Genomic DNA, 22,444 nt, shown 5'->3' on the forward strand with positions numbered 1-22,444 from the left:
GAGGCTATATACAGGGTGTTACGGTACAGAGTCAATGTGGAGGCTATATACAGGGGGTACCGGTACAGAGTCAATGTAGAGGCTATATACAGGGGGTACCGGTACAGAGTCAATGTGGAGGCTATATACAGGGGGTACCGATACAGAGTCAATGTGGAGGCTATATACAGGGGGTACCAGTACAGAGTCAATATGGAGGCTATATACAGGGGGTACCAGTACAGAGTCAATGTGGAGGATATATACAGGGTATTACAGTACAGAGTCAATGTGGAGGCTATATACAGGGGGTACCAGTACAGAGTCAATGTGGAGGCTATATACAGGGGGTACCAGTACAGAGTCAATGTGGAGGATATATACAGGGTATTACGGTACAGAGTCAATGTGGAGGCTATATACAGGGTATTACAGTACAGAGTCAATGTGGAGGCTATATACAGGGTGTTACGGTACAGAGTCAATGTGGAGGCTATATACAGGGTGTTACGGTACAGAGTCAATGTGGAGGCTATATACAGGGTGTTACGGTACAGAGTCAATGTGGAGGCTATATACAGGGTGTTACGGTACAGAGTCAATGTGGAGGCTATATACAGGGTGTTACGGTACAGAGTCAATGTGGAGGCTATATACAGGGGGTACCGGTACAGAGTCAATGTGGAAGTTAGTCGAGGTAATTGAGGTAATTTGTACATGTAGGTAGAGGTAAAGTGATTATGCATAAATAATAAACAGAGAGTAGCAGCAGCATAAACTAACATAGTCTGGGTAGCCATTTGATGAGCTGTTCAGGAGTCTTTTGGCTTGGGGGGTAGAAGCTGTTCATCAGTCTGATGGCTTGGGGGGTAGAAGCTGTTCATCAGTCTGATGGCTTGGGGGTAGAAGCTGTTCAGGAGTCTTATGGTACAGAGTCAATGTGATTAGGGTAGTGTCAACAACGCAGCTAGCCTACCTCAGCAGTACTGTATCATTTGAATCATTTTAGTCAATTAGATTCTTGCTACGTAAGCTTAACTTTCTGAACATTCGAGACGTGTAGTCCACTTGTCATTCCAATCTCCTCTGCATTAGCGTAGCCTCTTCTCTAGCCTGTCAACTATGTGTCTGTCTATCCCTGTTCTCTCCTCTCTGCACAGACCATACAAACGCTCCACACCGCATGGCCGCGGCCACCCTAATCTGGTGGTCCCAGCGCGCACGACCCACGTGGAGTTCCAGGTCTCCGGTAGCCTCTGGAACTGCCGATCTGCGGCCAACAAGGCAGAGTTCATCTCAGCCTATGCCCCCTCCAGTCCCTCGACTTCTTGGCTCTGACGGAAACATGGATCACCACAGACAACACCGCTACTCCTACTGCTCTCTCTTCGTCCGCCCACGTGCTCTCGCACACCCCGAGAGCTTCTGGTCAGCGGGGTGGTGGCACCGGGATCCTCATCTCTCCCAAGTGGTCATTCTCTCTTTTCTCCCTTACCCATCTGTCTATCGCCTCCTTTGAATTCCATGCTGTCACAGTTACCAGCCCTTTCAAGCTTAACATCCTTATCATTTATCGCCCTCCAGGTTCCCTCGGAGAGTTCATCAATGAGCTTGATGCCTTGATAAGCTCCTTTCCTGAGGACGGCTCACCTCTCACAGTTCTGGGCGACTTTAACCTCCCCACGTCTACCTTTGACTCATTCCTCTCTGCCTCCTTCTTTCCACTCCTCTCCTCTTTTGACCTCACCCTCTCACCTTCCACCCCTACTCACAAGGCAGGCAATACGCTCGACCTCATCTTTACTAGATGCTGTTCCTCCACTAACCTCATGCCAACTCCCCTCCAAGTCTCCGACCACTACCTTGTATCCTTTTCCCTCTCGCTCTCATCCAACACTTCCCACACTGCCCCTACTCGGATGGTATCGCGCCGTCCCAACCTTCGCTCTCTCTCCCCCGCTACTCTCTCCTCTTCCATCCTATCATCTCTTCCCTCTGCTCAAACCTTCTCCAACCTATCTCCTGATTCTGCCTCCTCAACCCTCCTCTCCTCCCTTTCTGCATCCTTTGACTCTCTATGTCCCCTATCCTCCAGGCCGGCTCGGTCCTCCCCTCCCGCTCCGCGGCTCGACGACTCATTGCGAGCTCACAGAACAGGGCTCCGGGCAGCCGAGCGGAAATGGAGGAAAACTCGCCTCCCTGCGGACCTGGCATCCTTTCACTCCCTCCTCTCTACATTTTCCTCCTCTGTCTCTGCTGCTAAAGCCACTTTCTACCACTCTAAATTCCAAGCATCTGCCTCTAACCCTAGGAAGCTCTTTGCCACCTTCTCCTCCCTCTTGAATCCTCCTCCCCCTCCCCCCCCCTCCTCCCTCTCTGCAGATGACTTCGTCAACCATTTTGAAAAGAAGGTCGACGACATCCGATCCTCGTTTGCTAAGTCAAACGACACCGCTGGTTCTGCTCACACTGCCCTACCCTGTGCTCTGACCTCTTTCTCCCCTCTCTCTCCAGATGACATCTCGCGTCTTGTGACGGCCGGCCGCCCAACAACCTGCCCGCTTGACCCTATCCCCTCCTCTCTTCTCCAGACCATCTCCGGTGACCTTCTCCCTTACCTCACCTCGCTCATCAACTCATCCCTGACCGCTGGCTACGTCCCTCCCGTCTTCAAGAGAGCGAGAGTTGCACCCCTTCTGAAAAAACCTACACTCGATCCCTCCGATGTCAACAACTACAGACCAGTATCCCTTCTTTCTTTTCTCTCCAAAACTCTTGAACGTGCCGTCCTTGGCCAGCTCTCCCGCTATCTCTCTCAGAATGACCTTCTTGATCCAAATCAGTCCGGTTTCTAGACTAGTCATTCAACTGAGACTGCTCTTCTCTGTATCACGGAGGCGCTCCGCACTGCTAAAGCTAACTCTCTCTCCTCTGCTCTCATCCTTCTAGACCTATCGGCTGCCTTCGATACTGTGAACCATCAGATCCTCCTCTCCACCCTCTCCGAGTTGGGCATCTCCGGCGCGGCCCACGCTTGGATTGCGTCCTACCTGACAGGTCGCTCCTACCAGGTGGCGTGGCGAGAATCCGTCTCCTCACCACGTGCTCTCACCACTGGTGTCCCCCAGGGCTCTGTTCTAGGCCCTCTCCTATTCTCGCTATACACCAAGTCACTTGGCTCTGTCATAACCTCACATGGTCTCTCCTATCATTGCTATGCAGACGACACACAATTAATCTTCTCCTTTCCCCTTCTGACGACCAGGTGGCGAATCGCATCTCTGCATGTCTGGCAGACATATCAGTGTGGATGACGGATCATCACCTCAAGCTGAACCTCGGCAAGACGGAGCTGCTCTTCCTCCCGGGAAGGACTGCCCGTTCCATGATCTCGCCATCACGGTTGACAACTCCATTGTGTCCTCGTCCCAGAGCGCTAAGAACCTTGGCGTGCTCCTGGACAACACCCTGTCGTTCTCAAATAACATCAAGGCGGTGGCCCGTTCCTGTAGGTTCATGCTCTACAACATCCGCAGAGTACGACCCTGCCTCACACAGGAAGCGGCGCAGGTCCTAATCCAGGCACTTGTCATCTCCGTCTGGATTACTGCAACTCGCTGTTGGCTGGGCTCCCTGCCTGTGCCATTAAACCCCTACAACTCATCCAGAACGCCGCAGCCCGTCTGGTGTTCAACCTTCCCAAGTTCTCTCACGTCACCCCGCTCCTCCGCTCTCTCCACTGGCTTCCAGTTGAAGCTCGCATCCGCTACAAGACCATGGTGCTTGCCTCACGGAGCTGTGAGGGGAACGGCACCTCAGTACCTCCAGGCTCTGATCAGGCCCTACACCCAAACAAGGGCACTGCGTTCATCCACCTCTGGCCTGCTCGCCTCCCTACCACTGAGGAAGTACAGTTCCCCCTCAGCCCAGTCAAAACTGTTCGCTGCTCTGGCCCCCCAATGGTGGAACAAACTCCCTCACGACGCCAGGACAGCGGAGTCAATCACCACCTTCCGGAGACACCTGAAACCCCACCTCTTTAAGGAATACCTAGGATAGGATAAAGTAATCCTTCTCACCCCCTCCCCCTTAAAAGACCTAGATGCACTATTGTAAAGTGGCTGTTCCACTGGATGTCATAAGGTGAAAGCACCAATTTGTAAGTCGCTCTGGATAAGAGCGTCTGCTAAATGACTTAAATGTAATGTAAATGTTATGGCTTGGGGGGGTAGAAGCTGTTCATCAGTCTGATGGCTTGGGGGGTAGAAGCTGTTCATCAGTCTGATGGCTGATGGGGGTAGAAGCTGTTCAGGAGTCTTATGGCTTGGGGGTAGAAGCTGTTCAGTTCAGGAGTCTGATGGCTTGGGGTAGAAGCTGTTCAGCAGTCTGATGGCTTGGGGGTAGAAGCTGTTCAGGAGTCTGATGGCTTGGGGGTAGAAGCTGTTCAGCAGTCTTATGGCTTGGGGGGTAGAAGCTGTTCAGCAGTCTGATGGCTTGGGGGTAGAAGCTGTTCAGCAGTCTGATGGCTTGGGGGTAGAAGCTGTTCAGCAGTCTGATGGCTTGGGGGTAGAAGCTGTTCAGCAGTCTGATGGCTGGGGGGTAGAAGCTGTTCAGCAGTCTGATGGCTTGGGGGTAGAAGCTGTTCAGGAGTCTTATGGCTTGGGGGGTAGAAGCTGTTCAGGAGTCGTATGGCTTGGGGGTAGAAGCTATTGAGAAGCCTTGTGGACCTAGACTTGACGCTCCGGTACTGCTTGCCGTATGGTAGCAGAGAGAACAGTCTATGACTAGGGTGGCTGGAGTCTTTGACATTTTTTTTTAGCCTTCCTCTGACACCGCCTGGTGTAGAGGTCCTGGATGGCAGGAAGCTTGGCCACAGTGATGTACTGGGCCGTACCCACTACCCTCTGTAGGGACTTCCTCTGACACCGCCTGGTATAGAGGTCCTGGATGGCAGGAAGCTTGGTCCCAGTGATGTACTGGGCCGTACCCACTACCCTCTGTAGTGCCTTGCGGTCGGATACCGCCTGGTATAGAGGTCCTGGATGGCAGGAAGCTTGGTCCCAGTGATGTACTGGGCCGTACCCACTACTCTCTGTAGTGCCTTGCGGTCGGATACCGCCTGGTATAGAGGTCCTGGATTGCAGGAAGCTTGGTCCCAGTGATGTACTGGGCCGTACTACCCTCTGTAGGGACCCTCTGTAGTGCCTTGCGGTCGGATACCGCCTGGTATAGAGGTCCTGGATGGCAGGAAGCTTGGTCCCAGTGGTGTACTGGGCCGTACCCACTACCCTCTGTAGTGCCTTGCGGTCGGATACCGCCTGGTGTAGAGGTCCTGGATGGCAGGAAGCTTGGTCCCAGTGATGTACTGGGCCGTACCCACTACCCTCTGTAGTGCCTTGCGGTCGGATACCGCCTGGTGTAGAGGTCCTGGATGGCAGGAAGCTTGGTCCCAGTGATGTACTGGGCCGTACCCACTACCCTCTGCAGTGCCTTCCTCTGACACCGCCTGGTGTAGAGGTCCTGGATGGCAGGAAGCTTGGTCCCAGTGATGTACTGGGCCGTACCCACTACCCTCTGTAGTGACTTCCTCTGACACCGCCTGGTGTAGAGGTCCTGGATGGCAGGAAGCTTGGTCCCAGTGATGTACTGGGCCGTACCCACTACCCTTTGTAGGGACTTCCTCTGACACCGCCTGGTGTAGAGGTCCTGGATGGCAGGAAGCTTGGTCCCAGTGATGTACTGGGCCGTACCCACTACCCTCTGTAGGGACTTCCTCTGACACCGCCTGGTATAGAGGTCCTGGATGGCAGGAAGCTTGGTCCCAGTGATGTACTGGGCCGTACCCACTACCCTCTGTAGTGACTTCCTGGCACACCGCCTGACACCGCCTGGTGTAGAGGTCCTGGATGGCAGGAAGCTTGGTCCCAGTGATGTACTGGGCCGTACCCACTACCCTCTGTAGGGACTTCCTCTGACACCGCCTGGTATAGAGGTCCTGGATGGCAGGAAGCTTGGTCCCAGTGATGTACTGGGCCGTACCCACTACCCTCTGTAGTGACTTCCTCTGACACCGCCTGGTGTAGAGGTCCTGGATGGCAGGAAGCTTGGTCCCAGTGATGTACTGGGCCGTACCCACTACCCTCTGTAGTGACTTCCTCTGACACCGCCTGGTGTAGAGGTCCTGGATGGCAGGAAGCTTGGTCCCAGTGATGTACTGGGCCGTACCCACTACCCTCTGTAGTGCCTTGCGGTCGGATACCGCTCCATTGACTCAATTCCAGACATTTTTATGGCCCGCCTCCACTGATAGATGCTGTTGACCCCACTGCGTCTTTTCAACCTCACTTTTACCTCTATTTGACATCTAAATATACATTTGCTTTATCTTGGCCAGGTCGCAGTTGTACATCAGAACTTGTTCTCAACTGGCCTACCTGGCTAAATAAAGGTGAATTTAAAAAAATAATAATAATTAAATACCGGTACGTTTTTTTCTCTGCAGTCTCATGTTGTGAACATTCTGGACATTGTATTTAAAAAAATGTTTTTAGAAGCATATTTGTAATTGTTTCCATAAAGTCTTTCTTGCATTTGCTTACAAGCACAATAAAAATGGACATTGATTAAAATGTAATGTATTTTTTGAATTAGTTCATCACATTTATGTTTTTTTTTAAACGCGGGCTTTTATTTTGAACGAATCCCTCATTACCATACAGGGTGACGTCAGTGTTTGTGCTGCTGGCAGAATACTCGTCTGGTTCGTCTGTATCCACAACACGTAAGTACATAAACAAACACGCTTTGGTCATATATTTGATTGTTTTTCATCTAGACTCACACAGTAACGATAAGACAAGGGTTGACCGTCTAAATGTACATTGAAGAACATATATCTTCGTCTATTTTAGTGCATCGTTGATTGGTCGTGAGGCTTCGTCACATCTCTAACGTTAGCTAGCTAGCTAGCTAGCTAGCCTGTCTTTTTCTAGTGACATTGCAGAATGATATGCATATAAAGCGGTTTTATATTGATGCACATACACCATTATTTCTAAATACGATTACAATTGAGCATGTAAAAGGCTAAATCAGATTTTATCCAGGCGATTCAGTATTTGCACATCTGTAGCACGCAGCCGGGATCCTACACAAAGAAGCTCTGTTAATACTGTGTTAAACTAATGTTAATGTGGTGTTGTTTCAATGTCTGGGACATGAAACTGGAAATATAAAATACAATTCGACAGTTTCCTCCCAACACAGTGTTCAGTATTCATTGGTGTGAATGTAACGTTATTCAGGGTAACTAGTTAATTCATGTGCTTTAGAGGCAGGACATTAACCCCACGGTAGTTACCTGTCAAACCACCAGATTGATTTGACAACTATTACCATGTTGAGGTTCTTTTTTGTTGTCCAGTTGTTCATTGATGATGTAGCTACAGTATTCATTTATCTACCTAGCTATCTATACTGAACAAAAATATAAACGCAACAATTTCAGAGATTTTCTAGAGTTTTATATTTCATATAAGGAAATCAGTCAAGTGAAATAAATAAATAAATGCCCTAATCTATGGATTTCACATGACTGGGGAAGGACACAGCCATTGATGGGCCTGGGAGGGCATATGCCCACCAACTTGGGAGCCAGGCCCAGCCAATCAGAATTAGTTTTCCCCCTCAAAATGGTGTTATTACAGACATAAATACTCCTCAGATTCATCAGCTGTCAGGGTGGCTGGTCTCAGACAATCCCTCAGGTGAAGAAACAGGAAGTGGAGGTCCTGGGCTGGCGTGGTTACACCTGGTCTGCGGTTGTGAGGCCGGTTGGAGGACTGACAAATTCTTTAAAATGACGTGGATGCGGCTTATGCCAGAGAAATAAACATTCAATTATCTGGTGACAGCTCTGGTGGACATTCCTGCAGTCAGCATGCCAATTGCCCATTTCCCTCAAAATTTGAGACATCTGTGGCAATGTGTTGTGACAACTGCACATTTTATTGTCTCCAGTACAAGGTGCACCTGTGTAATGATCACAATGACAGCATACCACCCTGCCTCTGAAGGTAAACAGGGTTGGTCCTGGTCAGTCCCAGGATGGGAGACCAGATGCTGCTGGAAGTGGTGTTGGCGGGTCATTGATGTTGGCGGGCCATTGATCCAAATGCCCCAGGGCAGTGATTGGGGACATTGCCCTGTGTAGGGTTCTGTCTCTTGGATGTTATGTTAAACGGCTGACCTGACTCTGTGGTCACTAAAAGATCCCATGCCACTTATCGTAAGAGTAGGGATGTTAACCCTGGTGTCCTGGCTAAATTCCCAATCTGGCCCTCATACTATCATGGCCACCTAATCTTCCCCAGCTTCCAATTGGCTCATTCATCCCCTTCATCTTCTCTGTAACTACCGCCCAGGTCATTGCTGACAATGTGTCCTCAGTCAACTTATCTGGTAAAATAACAAATCTACCTAGCAAGCTATTGGATTTATCTACCTATCTTGCTTCTCTGTTTTTGGCCATATACAGTTGAGGTCAGAAGTTTACATACACCTTAGCCAAATACATTTAAACTCAGTTTTTCACAATTCCTGACATTTAATCCTAGTAAAAAACCCTGTCTTAGGTCAGTTAGGATCACCACTTTATTTTAAGAATGTGAAATGTCAGAATAATGGTAGAGAGAATGATTTCTGCTTATATTTCTTTCATCACATTCCCAGTGGGTTAGAAATGTACATGCACTCAATTAGTATTTGGTAGCATTGCCTTTAAAATGTTTAACTTGGGTCAAACGTTTCGGGTAGCCTTCCACAAGCTTCCCACAATAAGTTGGGTGAATTTTGTCCCAATCCTCTTGACAGAGCTGGTGTAACTGAGTCAGATTTGTAGACCTCCTTGCTCGCACACGCTTTTTCAGTTCTGCCCACAAATTTTCTACAGGATTGAGGTCATGGCTTTGTGATGGTCACTCCAATACCTTGACTTTGTTGTCCTTAAGCCATTTTGCAACAACTTTGGAAGTATGCTTGGGGTCATTGTCCATTTGGAAGACCCATTTGTGACCAAGCTTTAACTTCCTGACTGATGTCTTGAGATGTTGCTTCAATATATTCACATAATTTTCCATCCTCATGATATCATCTATTTTGTGAAGTGCACCAGTCCCTCCTGCAGCAAAGCACCCCCACAACATGATGCTGCCACCCCCGTGCTTCACGGCTGGGATTCCAGCATCTTCACAAGGCCCTTTGCTGATGTTCTGGGATTGATTTGCACTTTTCGCACCAACGTAAATTCATCTCTAGGAGACAGCTGCGTGGTCCCATGGTGTTTATACTTGCGTACTATTGTTTGTATAGATGAACGTGGTACCTTCAGGCGTTTGGAAATTGCTCCCAAGGATGAACCAGACTTATGGAGGTCTACAATTATTTTTCTGGGGTCTTGGCTGATTTCTTTTGATTTTCCCATGATGTCAATCAAAGAGGCACTGAGTTTGAAGGTAGGCCTTGAAATACATCCACAGGTACACCTCCAATTGACCTAAATTATGTCAATTAGCCTTTCAGATGCTTCTAAAGCCATGACATCATTTTCTGTAATTTTCCAAGCTGTTTAAAGGCACAGTCAACTTAGTGTATGTAAACTTCTGACCCACTGGAATTGTGATACAGTGAATTATAAGTGAAATAATCTGTCTGTAAACAGTTGTTGGAAAAATGACTTGTGTCATGCACAAAGTAGATGTCCTAACCGACTTGGCAAAACTATAGTTTGTTAACAAGAAATTTGTGGAGTGGTTGAAAAACAAGTTTTAATGACTCCAATCTAAATGTATGTAAACTTCCGACTTTAACTGTACCACAAACCCCTGAGGTGCCTTATTGCTGTTGTAAACTGGTTACTAACGTAACTAGAACAGTAAAGAACATGTTTTATCATACCCGTGGTATACGGTCTGATATACCATGGCTTTCAGCCAATGGGACATCAAATCTGTATTTTTCTGGTGCTGAACAACAGTCAACTGTGTGCCTGTGTGTTTGGTCCATTTTAATGATGCTAATGTTTTTTTTTATTCCAGGTTGGGAGTATGACACAGACAGTGCAGACGAATGGGGTGCAACCCCTCAGTAAGACATGGGAACTCAGTCTGTATGAGCTACAGAGGACCCCACAGGTAGGGGAGCACAATTACTGTAACACCTCTCTGTCTGAGCTACAGAGGACTCCACAGGTAGGGGAGCACATTTACTGTAACACCTCTCTGTCTCTGAGCTACAGAGGACTCTGCAGGTAGGGGAGCACAATTACTGTAACACCTCTTTGTCTCTGAGCTACAGAGGACTCCGCAGGTAGGGGAGCACATTTACTGTAACACCTCTCTGTCTCTGAGCTACAGAGGACTCTGCATTTACATTACATTTAAGTCATTTAGCAGACGCTCTTATCCAGAGCGACTTACAAATTGGTGCGTTCACCTTATGACATCCAGTGGAACTGCCACTTTACAATAGTGCATCTAAATCTTTTAAGGGGGTGAGAAGGATTACTTTATCCTATCCTAGGTATTCCTTAAAGAGGTGGGGTTTCAGGTGTCTCCGGAAGGTGGTGATTGACTCCGCTGTCCTGGCGTCGTGAGGGAGTTTGTTCCACCATTGGGGGGCCAGAGCAGCGAACAGTTTTGACTGGGCTGAGCGGGAACTGTACTTCCTCAGTGGTAGGGAGGCGAGCAGGCCAGAGGTGGATGAACGCAGTGCCCTTGTTTGGGTGTAGGGCCTGATCAGAGCCTGGAGGTACTGAGGTGCCGTTCCCCTCACAGCTCCGTAGGCAAGCACCATGGTCTTGTAGCGGATGCGAGCTTCAACTGGAAGCCAGTGGAGAGAGCGGAGGAGCGGGGTGACGTGAGAGAACTTGGGAAGGTTGAACACCAGTCGGGCTGCGGCGTTCTGGATGAGCTGTAGGGGTTTAATGGCACAGGCAGGGAGCCCAGCCAACAGCGAGTTGCAGTAATCCAGACGGGAGATGACAAGTGCCTGGATTAGGACCTGCGCCGCTTCCTGTGTGAGGCAGGGTCGTACTCTGCGGATGTTGTAGAGCATGAACCTACAGGAACGGGCCACCGCCTTGATGTTATTTGAGAACGACAGGGTGTTGTCCAGGATCACGCCAAGGTTCTTAGCGCTCTGGGAGGAGGACACAATGGAGTTGTCAACCGTGATGGCGAGATCATGGAACGGGCAGTCCTTCCCCAGGAGGAAGAGCAGCTCCGTCTTGCCGAGGTTCAGCTTGAGGTGATGATCCGTCATCCACACTGATATGTCTGCCAGACATGCAGAGATGCGATTCGCCACCTGGTCGTCAGAAGGGGGAAAGGAGAAGATTAATTGTGTGTCGTCTGCATAGCAATGATAGGAGAGACCATGTGAGGTTATGACAGAGCCAAGTGACTTGGTGTATAGCGAGAATAGGAGAGGGCCTAGAACAGAGCCCTGGGGGACACCAGTGGTGAGAGCACGTGGTGAGGAGACAGATTCTCGCCACGCCACCTGGTAGGAGCGACCTGTCAGGTAGGACGCAATCCAAGCGTGGGCCGCGCCGGAGATGCCCAACTCGGAGAGGGTGGAGAGGAGGATCTGATGGTTCACAGTATCGAAGGCAGCCGATAGGTCTAGAAGGATGAGAGCAGAGGAGAGAGAGTTAGCTTTAGCAGTGCTCAGTCTCAGTTGAATGACTAGTCTTGAAACCTGACTGATTTGGATCAAGAAGGTCATTCTGAGAGAGATAGCGGGAGAGCTGGCCAAGGACGGCACGTTCAAGAGTTTTGGAGAGAAAAGAAAGAAGGGATACTGGTCTGTAGTTGTTGACATCGGAGGGATCGAGTGTAGGTTTTTTCAGAAGGGGTGCAACTCTCGCTCTCTTGAAGACGGAAGGGACGTAGCCAGCGGTCAGGGATGAGTTGATGAGCGAGGTGAGGTAAGGGAGAAGGTCTCCGGAAATGGTCTGGAGAAGAGAGGAGGGGATAGGGTCAAGCGGGCAGGTTGTTGGGCGGCCGGCCGTCACAAGACGCAAGATTTCATCTGGAGAGAGAGGGGAGAAAGAGGTCAGAGCACAGGGTAGGGCAGTGTGAGCAGAACCAGCGGTGTCGTTTGACTTAGCAAACGAGGATCGGATGTCGTCGACCTTCTTTTCAAAATGGTTGACGAAGTCATCTGCAGAGAGGGAGGAGGAGGGGGGGAGAGGAGGATTCAGGAGGGAGGAGAAGGTGGCAAAGAGCTTCCTAGGGTTAGAGGCAGATGCTTGGAATTTAGAGTGGTAGAAAGTGGCTTTAGCAGCAGAGACAGAAGAGGAAAATGTAGAGAGGAGGGAGTGAAAGGATGCCAGGTCCGCAGGGAGGCGCAGTTTTCCTCCATTTCCGCTCGGCTGCCCGGAGCCCTGTTCTGTGAGCTCGCAATGAGTCGTCGAGCCACGGAGCGGGAGGGGAGGACCGAGCCGGCCTGGAGGATAGGGGACATAGAGAGTCAAAGGATGCAGAAAGGGAGGAGAGGAGGGTTGAGGAGGCAGAATCAGGAGATAGGTTAGAGAAGGTTTGAGCAGAGGGAAGAGATGATAGGATGGAAGAGGAGAGAGTAGCGGGGGAGAGAGAGCGAAGGTTGGGACGGCGCGATACCATCCGAGTAGGGGCAGTGTGGGAAGTGTTGGATGAGAGCGAGAGGGAAAAGGATACAAGGTAGTGGTCGGAGACTTGGAGGGGAGTTGCAATGAGGTTAGTGGAAGAACAGCATCTAGTAAAGATGAGGTCGAGCGTATTGCCTGCCTTGTGAGTAGGGGGAAGGTGAGAGGGAGAGGTCAAAAGAGGAGAGGAGTGGAAAGAAGGAGGCAGAGAGGAATGAGTCAAAGGTAGACGTGGGGAGGTTAAAGTCGCCCAGAACTGTGAGAGGTGAGCCGTCCTCAGGAAAGGAGCTTATCAAGGCATCAAGCTCATTGATGAACTCTCCGAGGGAACCTGGAGGGCGATAAATGATAAGGATGTTAAGCTTGAAAGGGCTGGTAACTGTGACAGCATGGAATTCAAAGGAGGCGATAGACAGATGGGTAAGGGGAGAAAGAGAGAATGACCACTTGGGAGAGATGAGGATCCCGGTGCCACCACCCCGCTGACCAGAAGCTCTCGGGGTGTGCGAGAACACGTGGGCGGACGAAGAGAGAGCAGTAGGAGTAGCAGTGTTATCTGTGGTGATCCATGTTTCCGTCAGTGCCAAGAAGTCGAGGGACTGGAGGGAGGCATAGGCTGAGATGAACTCTGCCTTGTTGGCCGCAGATCGTCAGTTCTAGAGGCTACCGGAGACCTGGAACTCCACGTGGGTCGTGCGCGCTGGGACCACCAGATTAGGACGCGGCCACGCGGTGTGGAGCGTTTGTATGGTCTGTGCAGAGAGGAGAGAACAGGGATAGACAGACACATAGTTGACAGGCTACAGAAGAGGCTACGCTAATGCAAAGGAGATTGGAATGACAAGTGGACTACACGTCTCGAATGTTCAGAAAGTTAAGCTTACGTAGCAAGAATCTTATTGACTAAAATGATTAAAATGATACAGTACTGCTGAAGTAGGCTAGCTGGCAGTGGCTGCGTTGTTGACTTTGTAGGCTAGCTGGCAGTGGCTGCGTTGCTGACACTACACTAATCAAGTCGTTCCGTTGGGTGTGATAGTTTCGACAGTGCTGCTATTCGGGGGCTAGCTGGCTAGCTAGCAGTGTTGATTACGTTACGTTGCGTTAAAAGAACGACAATAGCTGGCTAGCTAACCTAGAAAATCGCTCTAGACTACACAATTATCTTTGATACAAAGACGGCTATGTAGCTAGCTATGTAGCTAGCTACGATCAAACAAATCAAACCGTTGTACTGTAATGAAATGAAATGAAAATGTGATACTACCTGTGCAGGTAGGGGAGCACATTTACTGTAACACCTCTCTGTCTCTGAGCTACAGAGGACTCCGCAGGTAGGGGAGCACATTTACTGTAACACCTCTGTCTCTGAGCTACAGAGGACTCTGCAGGTAGGGGAGTACATTTACTGTAACACCTCTCTGTCTCTGAGCTACAGAGGACTCCTCAGGTAGGGGAGCACATTTACTGTAACACCTCTCTGTCTCTGAGCTACAGAGGACTCCTCAGGTAGGGGAGCACATTTACTGTAACACCTCTCTGTCTCTGAGCTACAGAGGACTCCGCAGGTAGGGGAGCACATTTACTGTAACACCTCTCTGTCTCTGAGCTACAGAGGACTCCTCAGGTAGGGGAGCACATTTACTGTAACACCTCTCTGTCTCTGAGCTACAGAGGACTCCGCAGGTAGGGGAGCACATTTACTGTAACACCTCTCTGTCTCTGAGCTACAGAGGACTCCTCGGGTAGGGGAGTACATTTACTGTAACACCTCTCTGTCTCTGAGCTACAGAGGACTCCTCAGGTAGGGTTGTTTTTAGATTTAAAGTGTTATTACGTAGATTTTCGTGTTTCACAGATCAGGGTTCGTCTATATGTCCTGACATGGCTGCAGACACCGAACCCCATCACTAGCTGCATTAGACTTAGCCCTAGTTCACCCGCCTGCTACCGTAGAGAGGAGGCGGAGCCGCCTGCTACCGTAGAGAGGAGGCGGAGCCGTCTGGTTCCGTAGAGAGGAGGCGGAGCCGTCTGGTTCCGTAGAGAGGAGGCGGAGCCGTCTGGTTCCGTAGAGAGGAGGCGGAGCCGCCTGGTTCCGTAGAGAGGAGGCGGAGCCGTCTGGTTCCGTAGAGAGGAGGCGGAGCCGCCTGGTTCCGTAGAGAGGAGGCGGAGCCGCCTGGTTCCGTAGAGAGGAGGCGGAGCCGCCTGGTTCCGTAGAGAGGAGGCGGGGCCGCCTGGTTCCGTAGAGAGGAGGCGGGGCCGCCTGGTTCCGTAGAGAGGAGGCGGGGCCGCCTGGTTCCGTAGAGAGGAGGCGGGGCCGCCTGGTGCCGTAGAGAGGAGGCGGGGCCGCCTGGTGCCGTAGAGAGGAGGCGGGGCCGCCTGGTGCCGTAGAGAGGAGGCGGGGCCGCCTGGTGCCGTAGAGAGGAGGCGGGGCCGCCTGGTGCCGTAGAGAGGAGGCGGGGCCGCCTGGTGCCGTAGAGAGGAGGCGGGGCCGCCTGGTGCCGTAGAGAGGAGGCGGGGCCGCCTGGTGCCGTAGAGAGGAGGCGGGGCCGCCTGGTGCCGTAGAGAGGAGGCGGGGCCGCCTGGTGCCGTAGAGAGGAGGCGGGGCCGCCTGGTGCCGTAGAGAGGAGGCGGGGCCGCCTGGTGCCGTAGAGTGTGCCGCCTCTGACTTTCGGCGATAGTTTGGCAGCCCTTTTCCGTCAGGAGAAATGGTAACGCAGATAAAGGTACCACATCCACAGTGGAAGCACAGTAATGGCCTTGGATTGGCAGGTGGAGGACTTCTGTGAGGAGGGGAGCTGCTCTGTTTAAGTTATAAGGTCTGAGGGGGTGTGGGATATGGCCAATATACCACGGCTAAGGGCTGTGCTAAACCACGACACAACGCGGAGTGCCTGGATACAGCCCTTAGCCGTGGTATATTGGCTATATACAACAAACCCTTGAGGTGCCTTATTGCTGTTATAAACTGGTTACTAACGTAGTATTTTGTCATACCCGTGGTATACTGTCTCAAATACCATTGCTTTCAGCCAATCAGCATTCAGGGCTCGAACCACCCAGTTTATAATATACGGTATTGATCACGGCATAGGCTAGCCAATCAGTTCAGATATTACAGGAAGGTTCCTCATGGATTCCTTTGTAAAACGGACTTCTGAAGACATTACGTTAACCGAGACTCCTCAAATGCGTCATATTCACTGTTTCCAACATGAACTTCTGTGTGAATCGGCTTTTTAGTGTAATAAACCCAGTGGTTTCTTTAGGTGGATGATGAGGCGCTGTATGAATCTAAAAATGTAAAAAGAAGAAATTTGTTACCCTTGGTGAATCTCTATTCCCTAGTTTCCTTTTGTGGTGGTGTGTGTCTTCCGACATACCATGCCTTCGGAAAGTATTCAGACCCCTTGACTTTTTCCACATTTTGTTACATTACAGCCTTACTCTAAAATGGATGAGGGAAATGTTGATTTAATCCATCTACACGTAATACCACATAACGACAAATAGTTTTTACATTTTTTGTAGAATAAAAAGACAGATTCAGACCCTTTGCTATGAGACTCGAAATTGAGCTCAGGTGCATCCTGTTTCCATTGATCATCCTTGAGATGTTTCTACAACTTGATTGGAGTCCACCTGTGGTAAATTCAATTGATTGGACATGATTTGGAAAGGCACACACCTGTCTATATAAGGTCCCACAGTTGACAGTACATGTCAGAGCAGAAACCAAGCCATGAGGTGGAAGGAATTGTCCTTAGAGCTCCGAGACAGGATTGTGTCGAGGCACAGATCTGGGGAAGGGTACCAATAAATGTCTGCAGCATTGAAGGTCCCCAAGAACACAGTGGTCTCCATCATTCTGCAGCATTGAAGGTCCCCAAGAACACAGTGGCCTCCATCATTCTGCAGCATTGAAGGTCCCCAAGAACACAGTGGCCTCCATTATTCTGCAGCATTGAAGGTCCCCAAGAACACAGTGGCCTCCATCATTCTGCAGTATTGAAGGTCCCCAAGAACACAGTGGCCTCCATCATTCTGCAGCATTGAAGGTCCCCAAGAACACAGTGGCCTCCATCATTCTGAAATGGAAGAAGTTTGGCTCCAAGATGCTTCCTAGAGCTGCCGTCCTGGCCAAACTGAGCTATCAGGGGACAAGGTCTGGGAGGTGACCAAGAACCCGTTGGTCACTCTGAAAGAGCTCCAGAGTTCCTCTGTGGAGATGGTTGTTCTTCTGGAAGGTTCTGCAATCTCTGCAGCACTCCACCAATCAGGCCTTTATGGTAGAGTGGTCAGATGGAAACCACACCTCAGTAAAATGCACATGACAGCCCACATGGAGTTTGCCAAAAGGCACCTAAAAGACTCTGACCATGATCTGGAGGAAACCTGGCACCATCCCTACAGTGAAGCATGGTGGTGGCAGCATCATGCTGTGGGGATGTTTTTCAGCGGCAGGGACTGGGAGACTAGTCAGGATCAAGGGAAAGATGAATGGAGCAAAGTACAGAGAGATCCTTGATGAAAACCTGCTCCAGAGCGCTCAGGACCTCAGATTGGGGTGAAGGTTCACCTTCCAACAGGACAACGACCCAAAGCACACAGCCAAGATAACGCAGGAGTGGCTTCGGGACAAGTCTCTGAATGTCTTTGAGTGGCCCAGCCAGAGCCTGGACTTGGAGAGAGCTGAAAATACCTGTGCAGAAACCCTCCCCATCCAACCTGGCAGAGCTTGAGAGGATCTGCAGAGAAGAATGTGGGAAACTCCCCAAATACAGGTGTGCCAAGCTTGTAGCGTCAAACCCAAGAAGAGTAGAGGCTGTAATCGCTGCCAGAGGTGCTTCAACAAAGTACTGAGTAAAGGGTCTGAATATTTATGTGATATTTCATTTTTTTGTTTTTGCTTTGTCAATATGAGGTATTGTGTGTAGATTGAGGGGGGAAAACAATTAAATCCATTTTAGAATAAGACTGAAGTAACAAAAAGTCAAGGGGTCTGAATACCCCTCCCCCTGTGCAGGAGGCTATATAGGGTATACAATATATAGGACCAGAGTTGGGTATATGTTTTCCTCTGTGTGTGTGTGTCCCCCCCCCCCCGTACAGGAGGCCATCACAGATGGGCTGGAGATAGCCGTGTCTCCCAGGAGCCTCCACAGTGAGCTGATGTGTCCCATCTGTCATGGTCTGTTTGTTCCCTGTAGGAGGCCATCACAGATGGGCTGGAGATAGCCGTGTCTCCCAGGAGCCTCCACAGTGAGCTGATGTGTCCCATCTGTCTGGACATGCTGAAGAACACCATGACAACCAAGGAATGTCTGCACCGATTCTGTGCCGACTGCATCATCACCGCCCTCCGATCAGGGTATGTACCCCTACCCTCACCTACCCTAAAGTAACCACACCTACCCATCATCACCGCCCTCCGATCAGGGTATGTACCCCTACCCTCACCTACCCTAAAGTAACCTACCCTAAAGTAACCACACCTACCCATCATCACCGCCTTCCGATCAGGGTATGTACCCCTACCCTCACCTACCCTAACGTAACCATACCTACCCATCATCACCGCCCTCCGATCAGGGTATGTACCCCTACCCTCACCTACCCTAAAGTAACCTACCCTAAAGTAACCACACCTACCCTAAAGTAACCATACCTACCCATCATCACCGCCCTCCGATCAGGGTATGTACCCCTACCCTCACCTACCCTAAAGTAACCTACCCTAAAGTAACCACACCCACCCTAAAGTAACCACACCTACCCATCATCACCGCCCTCCGATCAGGGTATGTACCCCTACCCTCACCTACCCTAAAGTAACCTACCCTAAAGTAACCACACCTACCCTAAAGTAACCACACCCACCCTAAAGTAACCACACCCACCCTAAAGTAACCACACCTACCCATCATCACCACCCTCCGATCAGGGTATGCGCCCCTACCCTGACCTACCCTAAAGTAACCATACCTACCCATCATCACCACCCTCCGATCAGGGTATGTACCCCTACCCTGACCTACCCTAAAGTAACCTACCCTAAAGTAGCCTACCCTAACCTACCCTAAAGTAACCTACCCTAAAGTAACCTAGCCTAGCCTGACCTAAAGTAACCCACCTACCCTAAAGGATCCTAGCTTACCCTACCCTAAAGTAACCTAACTACCTCTAACTAGTCTTGTGCTGGCTGCATCATCATTCAGATCAGGGTAAAGGTTATGATAAAGATTTGTTATGTAGCTTAAACCATGTTCACATGATGCTCCTCAGTTTGAGCAGAAAAGCAACACGACATGCCACTGTTGACACTAATCTATTCGTTTGGTCTCAGACACTGATCACTCTGTGGTTCTTTTTGTTGTATTTATCAAAGTCCTGATTGACGGCAGATATCTTTTGTTACACAGGACATCATCACCACCACCACCACCACAGGGTTGATGTCCTGTATAACAAGGGGGTCAGGCTCTCATTGTAAATAAGAATGAGTTCTTTATTGACCTGCCTGGTAAAGAACAACTGAAAAAGGACTCGCTCGGTCTATCTCTGTCTGTTCCCCCTAGCAACAAGGAATGCCCTACGTGCAGGAAGAAGCTGGTGTCTAAGCGGTCCCTGCGGCCGGACCCTAACTTTGATGCCCTCATCAGTAAGATCTACCCCAGCAGAGATGAGTACGAGGCCCACCAGGAGAGGGTTCTGGCCCGCATCTCCAAACACAACAACCAGCAGGCCCTGTCCCACAGCATCGAGGAGGGCCTCAAGATACAAGCCATGAACAGGTACTATACCCTGACCTTTAACCCCTGTCCCACAGCATCGAGGAGAGCCTCAAGATACAGGCCATGACTGTCCTGCTCCTCACTATTTCCCATTTCGGTGTCTCCTCGCCAACAGAAACTATGAGTGTCTCCTCGCCAACAGAAACTATGAGTGTCTCCTCGCCAACAGAAACTATGAGTGTCTCCTCGCCAACAGAAACTATGAGTGTCTCCTCGCCAACAGAAACTATGAGTGTCTCCTCGCCAACAGAAACTATGAGTGTCTCCTCGCCAACAGAAACTATGAGTGTCTCCTCGCCAACAGAAACTATGAGTGTCTCCTCACCAACAGATGTCTCCTCACCAACAAACTATGAGTGTCTCCTCGCCAACAGAAACTGAGTGTCTCCTCGCCAACAGAAACTGAGTGTCTCCTCGCCAACAGAAACTGAGTGTCTCCTCGCCAACAGAAACTGAGTGTCTCCTCGCCAACAGAAACTGAGTGTCTCCTCGCCAACAGAAACTGAGTGTCTCTCGCCAACAGAAACTGAGTGTCTCCTCGCCAACAGAAACTGAGTGTCTCCTCGCCAACAGAAACTGAGTGTCTCCTCGCCAACAGAAACTGAGTGTCTCTCGCCAACAGAAACTGAGTGTCTCCTCGCCAACAGAAACTGAGTGTCTCCTCGCCAGAAACAGAAACTGAGTGTCTCTCGCCAACAGAAACTGAGTGTCTCCTCGCCAACAGAAACTGAGTGTCTCCTCGCCAACAGAAACTGAGTGTCTCCTCGCCAACAGAAACTGAGTGTCTCCTCGCCAACAGAAACTGAGTGTCTCCTCGCCAACAGAAACTGAGTGTCTCCTCGCCAACAGAAACTGAGTGTCTCCTCGCCAACAGAAACTGAGTGTCTCCTCGCCAACAGAAACTGAGTGTCTCCTCGCCAACAGAAACTGAGTGTCTCCTCGCCAACAGAAACTGAGTGTGTCTCGCCAACAGAAACCTCGCCAACAGAAACTGAGTGTCTCCTCGCCAACAGAAACTGAGTGTCTCTCGCCAACAGAAACTGAGTGTCTCCTCGCCAACAGAAACTGAGTGTCTCCTCGCCAACAGAAACTGAGTGTCTCCTCGCCAACAGAAACTGAGTGTCTCCTCGCCAACAGAAACTGAGTGTCCTCGCCAACAGAAACTGAGTGTCTCCTCGCCAACAGAAACTGAGTGTCTCCTCGCCAACAGAAACTGAGTGTCTCTCGCCAACAGAAACTGAGTGTCTCTCGCCAACAGAAACTGAGTGTCTCCTCGCCAACAGAAACTGAGTGTCTCCTCGCCAACAGAAACTGAGTGTCTCCTCGCCAACAGAAACGCCAACAGTGTCTCTCGCCAACAGAAACTGAGTGTCTCCTCGCCAACAGAAACTGAGTGTCTCCTCGCCAACAGAAACTGAGTGTCTCTCGCCAACAGAAACTGAGTGTCTCCTCGCCAACAGAAACTGAGTGTCTCCTCGCCAACAGACTGAGTGTCTCCTCGCCAACAGAAACTGAGTGTCTCCTCGCCAACAGAAACTGAGTGTCTCCTCGCCAACAGAAACTGAGTGTCTCCTCGCCAACAGAAACTGAGTGTCTCCTCGCCAACAGAAACTGAGTGTCTCCTCGCCAGAAACTGAGTGTCTCCTCGCCAACAGAAACTGAGTGTCTCTCGCCAACAGAAACTGAGTGTCTCTCGCCAACAGAAACTGAGTGTCTCCTCGCCAACAGAAACTGAGTGTCTCTCGCCAACAGAAACTGAGTGTCTCCTCGCCAACAGAAACTGAGTGTCTCCTCGCCAACAGAAACTGAGTGTCTGAGTGTCTCTCGCCAACAGAAACTGAGTGTCTCCTCGCCAACAGAAACTGAGTGTCTCTCGCCAACAGAAACTGAGTGTCTCTCGCCAACAGAAACTGAGTGTCTCTCGCCAACAGAAACTGAGTGTCTCCTCGCCAACAGAAACTGAGTGTCTCTCGCCAACAGAAACTGAGTGTCTCCTCGCCAACAGAAACTGAGTGTCTCTCTCGCCAACAGAAACTGAGTGTCTCTCGCCAACAGAAACTGAGTGTCTCAGAAACTCGCCAACAGAAACTCGCCAACAGAAACTGAGTGTCTCCTCGCCAACAGAAACTGAGTGTCTCCTCGCCAACAGAAACTGAGTGTCTCCTCGCCAACAGAAACTGAGTGTCTCCTCGCCAACAGAAACTGAGTGTCTCTCGCCAACAGAAACTGAGTGTCTCTCGCCAACAGAAACTGAGTGTCTCCTCGCCAACAGAAACTGAGTGTCTCCTCGCCAACAGAAACTGAGTGTCTCCTCGCCAACAGAAACTGAGTGTCTCCTCGCCAACAGAAACTGAGTGTCTCCTCGCCAACAGAAACTGAGTGTCTCCTCGCCAACAGAAACTGAGTGTCTCCTCGCCAACAGAAACTGAGTGTCTCCTCGCCAACAGAAACTGAGTGTCTCCTCGCCAACAGAAACTGAGTGTCTCTCGCCAACAGAAACTGAGTGTCTCTCGCCAACAGAAACTGAGTGTCTCCTCGCCAACAGAAACTGAGTGTCTCCTCGCCAACAGAAACTGAGTGTCTCCTCGCCAACAGAAACTGAGTGTCTCTCGCCAACAGAAACTGAGTGTCTCCTCGCCAACAGAAACTGAGTGTCTCTCCAACAGAAACTGAGTGTCCAACAGAAACTGAGTGTCTCCTCGCCAACAGAACTGACTCGCCAACAGAAACTGAGTGTCTCCTCGCCAACAGAAACTGAGTGTCTCCTCGCCAACAGAAACTGAGTGTCTCCTCGCCAACAGAAACTGAGTGTCTCCTCGCCAACAGAAACTGAGTGTCTCTCGCCAACAGAAACTGAGTGTCTCCTCGCCAACAGAAACTGAGTGTCTCCTCGCCAACAGAAACTGAGTGTCTCCTCGCCAACAGAAACTGAGTGTCTCCTCGCCAACAGAAACTGAGTGTCTCCTCGCCAACAGAAACTGAGTGT

General features: G+C 50.3%; 1 protein-coding gene across 2 annotated transcripts in view; it reads left to right on the top strand.

Annotated features, from left to right (window-relative positions):
* Positions 1-6,705: 6,705 nt before the first annotated feature.
* The window catches only part of LOC115128104 (E3 ubiquitin-protein ligase RING2-like), a 42,223-nt gene continuing 26,484 nt past the window's right edge, over positions 6,706-22,444 (top strand). The window contains exons 1-5 of one of the 2 annotated variants that reach the window (XM_065013854.1): positions 6,706-6,760; positions 10,074-10,169; positions 11,430-11,435; positions 17,875-18,035; positions 19,243-19,458. In XM_065013854.1, the coding sequence (XP_064869926.1) occupies positions 10,083-10,169; positions 11,430-11,435; positions 17,875-18,035; positions 19,243-19,458 (470 nt within the window). In that variant the 5' untranslated portion in view covers positions 6,706-6,760; positions 10,074-10,082. Of the gene's footprint in view, positions 6,761-10,073; positions 10,170-11,429; positions 11,436-17,834; positions 18,036-19,242; positions 19,459-22,444 lie in introns of those variants that run through there. The other variant, XM_065013853.1, reaches the window with a different exon arrangement.

Source organism: Oncorhynchus nerka, linkage group LG9b, assembly GCF_034236695.1.
Source record: "Oncorhynchus nerka isolate Pitt River linkage group LG9b, Oner_Uvic_2.0, whole genome shotgun sequence".
NCBI lineage: Eukaryota > Metazoa > Chordata > Actinopteri > Salmoniformes > Salmonidae > Oncorhynchus > Oncorhynchus nerka.